This window comes from Salvelinus namaycush, chromosome 30, assembly GCF_016432855.1.
Source record: "Salvelinus namaycush isolate Seneca chromosome 30, SaNama_1.0, whole genome shotgun sequence".
Taxonomy (NCBI): domain Eukaryota; kingdom Metazoa; phylum Chordata; class Actinopteri; order Salmoniformes; family Salmonidae; genus Salvelinus; species Salvelinus namaycush.
Window position 1 is genome coordinate 20,363,281 of NC_052336.1, and position 5,179 is coordinate 20,368,459.

General features: G+C 38.0%; 1 protein-coding gene across 1 annotated transcript; it reads left to right on the top strand.

Moving 5' to 3' along the window:
* Window positions 1-636: 636 nt before the first annotated feature.
* LOC120025256 (UDP-glucuronosyltransferase 2A1-like) lies at window positions 637-2,723 on the top strand. Its single transcript, XM_038969744.1, has one exon. It carries the CDS (start codon window positions 718-720, stop codon window positions 2,188-2,190), a length of 1,473 nt encoding a protein of 490 aa, XP_038825672.1. The 5' UTR covers window positions 637-717; the 3' UTR covers window positions 2,191-2,723.
* Window positions 2,724-5,179: the final 2,456 nt, after the last annotated feature.

Below are 5,179 nucleotides of genomic sequence, written 5' to 3' on the forward strand. Positions count from 1 at the left end.
ATTCTGTCGTAACGTTGTTTGTTCATACTCAGGACAGATTGTTAATTCGGAGCTACAATAATAGAATGTTAACGTGTAGCCTAACATTAGGAAGTGAAATAGGTTTCACCTCGGCAAAATCTACAGAATTTGACAATTTCCTAAGGTTCAAGAGACATTTATATCGGAGAAAAAAGTATTTCTCTCTCAGAATGAAAGACTATACTGAATTACGTAATCAACCTTTTGTTATGAAAAGATGTTTAAACTTTAAAGTGTCAATATTGTGGATAGTGTAGAGACTTATATGTAGCGTAAAAAAAAAAATTAGGCATCACAATCAAGCCTGTTTTAATTTTTCTCATGTAAAAACAAAAACGTATTTCTCTTTCAGAGTGAAAGATTATACTGTATTACGTAATCAACTTTTTGACATAACTTGTCTATACTTTAAAGTATGCCAATCATATTGTGGAAAGTGTAGGGACTTATTTGTAGCCTAAAGAAAAAAAACGTATGCCTGTTTTAATTCTTCTCATGTCAAAACATAATTTTATTAGATTTATTTGACCTTATTTTTGTATATTTCAGGTAAAATTGATGCATGCTTATGTGAAGCAGCTAGTGAAGATGTGTCTCCCTGGTATCTTCAGTGTTACCCTGTTGACCCTCTCAATTCCTGCTGTCCATGGTGGGAAAGTCCTGGTGTTTCCTCAAGACGGCAGCCACTGGGTCAACATGAAGGTCATTATTGAAGCGTTGCATTCAAGAGGTCACAGTGTGTCAGTAGTACGGCCATCAGCCAGCTGGTACATCAAGGAGACCTCCCCTCACTACAGTTCAATCACAATTGATATTCCAGGTGGAGCTGATGAGGAATTCTTTCGCTCATTTGTGTCAAGACTAATACAGATAAAGAGAGAGGGAAACTCTGCTTGGACTCGTTTTAGTTTGGACATGGAGTTGAAGGACGGGTTATTTGAAATCCACCGCAAAGTGTGTGAGATGGTAATCCAAATGTTAGAGAATAAACAGTTGATGCAGTCTATTAGAGAAACCAAGTATGACTTGGTTCTGACAGACCCATTAAGTGGGGGAGGCGTTGTGCTGGCGCACTATTTAAATGTGCCCCTTGTTTTCAATGTTAGATGGACTATAGCTGGTGAGGGTCATTTTGTTATTGCTCCCTCTCCGCTATCTTATGTTCCATTTCCTGCTGCAGAGTTAACAGACAAGATGAGTTTCTTTGAGCGTGTCCGTAACATCCTTGTTTATGTCATCAGACAGTATCTGTACAGACAGACAACGAGACCTCATTATTCCGCTTTGGTTAGTCGTTACTTTGGTCCTGAGGTCGACTACTTCTCATTGTTTCAAGCTGCTGATTTATGGCTCATGAGAGTTGACTTTGTGTTTGAGTTCCCTCGTCCCACCATGCCTAATGTTATCTATATGGGAGGGTTCCAATGTAAACCTGCCAAGCCTCTTCCCCAAGAACTGGAGGAGTTTGTTCAGAGTTCTGGGGTGCAGGGCATCATTATCATGTCTTTGGGGACTTTAATTGGACAACTTCCACATGATATAGCTGATGAGATAGCTGCTGCTTTTGCCCAACTGCCTCAGAAGGTAATCTGGAGGTACAAAGGAGAAAGGCCAGCTACTCTGGGAAACAACACCTTACTAGTTGACTGGATGCCTCAGAATGATCTGTTAGGACACCCTAAGACAAGGCTGTTTGTAGCTCACGGAGGAACAAATGGGATTTTCGAGGCTATCTACCACGGTGTTCCAATAGTAGGCCTTCCTCTAGTGTTCGACCAACCTGACAATCTTTCTAGAATGAAAGTGAAGGGTGTAGCAAAGGTTGTGGATTTAGCAACACTAGATAGAAACATATTCTCCCAGGCCTTACAGGAAGTTCTGAATGAGCCATCCTACAGGACGAACATGCAGAGACTCTCCAGGCTACACAGGGACGTGCCAATGGAGCCCCTGGACACTGCCCTCTTCTGGATTGAGTTTGTCATGAGACACAAAGGTGCTGCTCACCTGCGTACTGAGTCCTACAGAATGCCCTGGTACTCGTACCACTCTGTAGATGTAATGGTGTTTTTACTGGCTGTTGTGTTATTTACTCTGCTGGTTTTCATTGGCATTATCAGATGTTTCTGTTGCAGGTCATATTTGAAAATTAAAATGAAAGAGGAATGATTATGGGTTTCATCTGTACATAGTGTGGTACAACAATATGTTTTTACTTGTTGTCTCACTCATTATACTGTTTCTTCAAATGACAAATATATGTGGCATTTATGTAGGCATACAGTATTGTTGACAGATGTTTTATCTATTTGCTTTTTGAAGATTTTGCTAAACTAACAACTGTACTTTAACTGTTCAGCCCATTTAATCAAAGGTTTGAATAGGAAAGTCCAAATGTGCACTTTAAAATGAATGCTGTTATAGTTGTGTGTAGCTGCTTTCTTTGTGTGTAAAAGTTAAACTGATGTAGATGTTGATTCTCCAGAAGACCGTTAAGGAGCTCTAACTTTTAATAAAGATATCATGCAGCTTAGATGTTTGCCAACAACACCTTGTCCCTCATTGGTTTGTTCTTTTTTTCAATTGCGGAGGTCATTTCAAAAGAACAAAGAACTTTCAGTTTGTCGTTATACAAACTTTAACCACAACATCATTCTTCATTCATTCAAGAAGGGTTGATAATTCAGAGGTAATATGATCCTGTGAGATCCGAGGAGGAATGTGAAGGGATTTTTATTCTGATGCTTATAAAATGACAGCATTGATCTGCAATAAATAAGCCAACCAAGGTGGTCTGCATAGAGCAGAAGAAGTGCTTCTATTGTCTGACTTTTCTCTAATGGACTCTGCTTGGAAGCCTCACTTAGTTTTTTGTTCACTTAGAAATACAGAGAGTATATTTCCCTCCTTTTGCCCTCAGAAAAGCCTAAATTCATTGGTAAATTTAACAACTGGAAAGGTTCTCTTAAAAGCAGTACTTTGACCTTGACCTAACCCTTATAAACCAACATGCCACACAAAAGCCAAAGTAAGCTACACATTTTACATGTAACATTTCACTACATCTTACCTCCAGACTGAATAAGCTAATAATAATTACGTTAAGTTAATGTTCATTGGCAAGGATGTAATGTATTGTGAGATATTGTTTACATACTGTATCAAACGTGAATCTAAATGAAGAATAAAGTTTCATCTTCATTGTCTCAAACTCTCAAAACCCGATAGATAATTAATTATGCACTATTGAGAACAGCTTTCATGGTCTTTCATGATTTCAATCATATCAAATTGTATTTATTGTTCACATACGCATATTTAGCAGATATTATCGCGGGTGTAGCGAAATGCTTGTACATAAATGAGAATATATAGTCAGCTAACTGACTATATGTCAAAATCTGTTCAATGTGTCATACAAACTGAATATGATTTCCTAGCTCTGTTTGTTATATATTTCAGATAAATGATAATTGGAAACATGACTTGTGCCTATTTATAATTCTGTTGATTATGTGTGGTTCAGTTTGCCATGGTGGGAAGTTGCTGGTCTTTCCCGGGGAGGGAAGTCAATGGGTTAACATGGACATTCTGATCAAGGCTCTTCACTCTCAGGGACACACCATCACAGTGGTACGAACGACAAAAAGTTGGTACATCAAACAAGAGTCGTCCTACTACAGTTCTATTACAATACCTGTCACTGATGCTATGGATGAGGAATTTGTAAAGCCAATCATAAAGAAAGTAATTGATATAGAGAGAGGAACAATCTTTGTATTAAACGTTATACATTTGCAAATGGTGCATTCAATATGGTGCATTAAAACTAAAAGCAGATTTACCTAGCTTTGGAGACCCTAGGAACCTCAACAGTTAACCAATCCTGTGAACAGGTTAGGCAACTCAGGTGTGTATACTTCAACAGCAAAGTTAGATAAGACTGAAGTTTATAAAGTAGGGCCTTGTAAACATAAAGGGAGTAATGTAGAGATCTACGGGTCTTTAGTGACGTTCAGCCAACCTTGTGATACAGGATACAGGGATGACTATCAGAACTGTCACCTGTAACAAAACGAAGTGCACTATGGTATATGGCATCTGAAGGTTTAAGAGTAGTAGCAGCTGCACTTTGATAATTAATATCACCATATTCAAGAACAGATAAAAAGGTTGACTGAATAACCTGCTTCCTACTGCTTAGAGAAAGACACCATCTGTTTCTGTAGAAAAAGTCAACTTTAAATCTTAGCTTCTTAACCAGCTCATCTACTTGTTTTTTATGTCAAATCCATACATATCCTAATGCCTAAGTATTTATATCTGGGAACACATTCGATTGGAGAATGAGTGAACATGTAGTTATTCTGTAACATTCTTATGAGAGATTAAAAACAACATGTAGGTGAAAGTCCACAAACACAGAAACATTGATTCACTCAGATTAGTTTATTGAACTCTCTCTCTCATTGAGAGATTTTCTGTTCATGGTTACAAGGTCTGTCAAATAATTGAGTCTACAATGTATGGTGGATAACCAGTGGAGAGGGACATTTAACTTTGCGTCATCACCAATGTTGTACATTTTAATAACTTTATCAGGGCACTCAGACAAAATGACTTTCACAGAGAGAGAGTAAAGAATATGCTTTTCTATTTGCTATTTACTGTTTACGACAGGTTGACTCTCCAGCCACATTACCAGGCTGTTTGTGATGAGTTTTTCCAACCAGGTTTGGACTTCTATGCATTATTACAGGGGGCTGATCTATGGCTCATGAGAGATGACTTTGTGTTTAAGCTCCCTCCCACCATGCATAATGTTATTTATATTGCAAGGTTCCAATGTATCCAATTCTCCCTATCATGTGGGGTAGAATTAAACACGAGTTACTTCTATAATGTCAATCAGTGATGCAGTTTAAGATTAGGGAGCTCAATTATTATGTTGACGTGCATGGCTTTATTTCTATTACAGCATATTGGATGACTTATTTACATTCTATTCACCCAGTTCAACGTAACGTACTTTATGCAAGATCATACCCTTAAGACATGCTGACCTCCACTGTTATTGGCAATGGTGAGAGGTTAGCATGTCTTGAGGTATGATCTTTGACCCTGTGTAACTTTCTTACTCATCATTATTTACCATTCA

Excerpts from the sequence above, each read along its gene's own strand:
- LOC120025256 (XM_038969744.1), top strand. The coding sequence starts at position 718 with ATGAAGGTCATTATTGAAGCGTTGCATTCAAGAGGTCACAGTGTGTCA.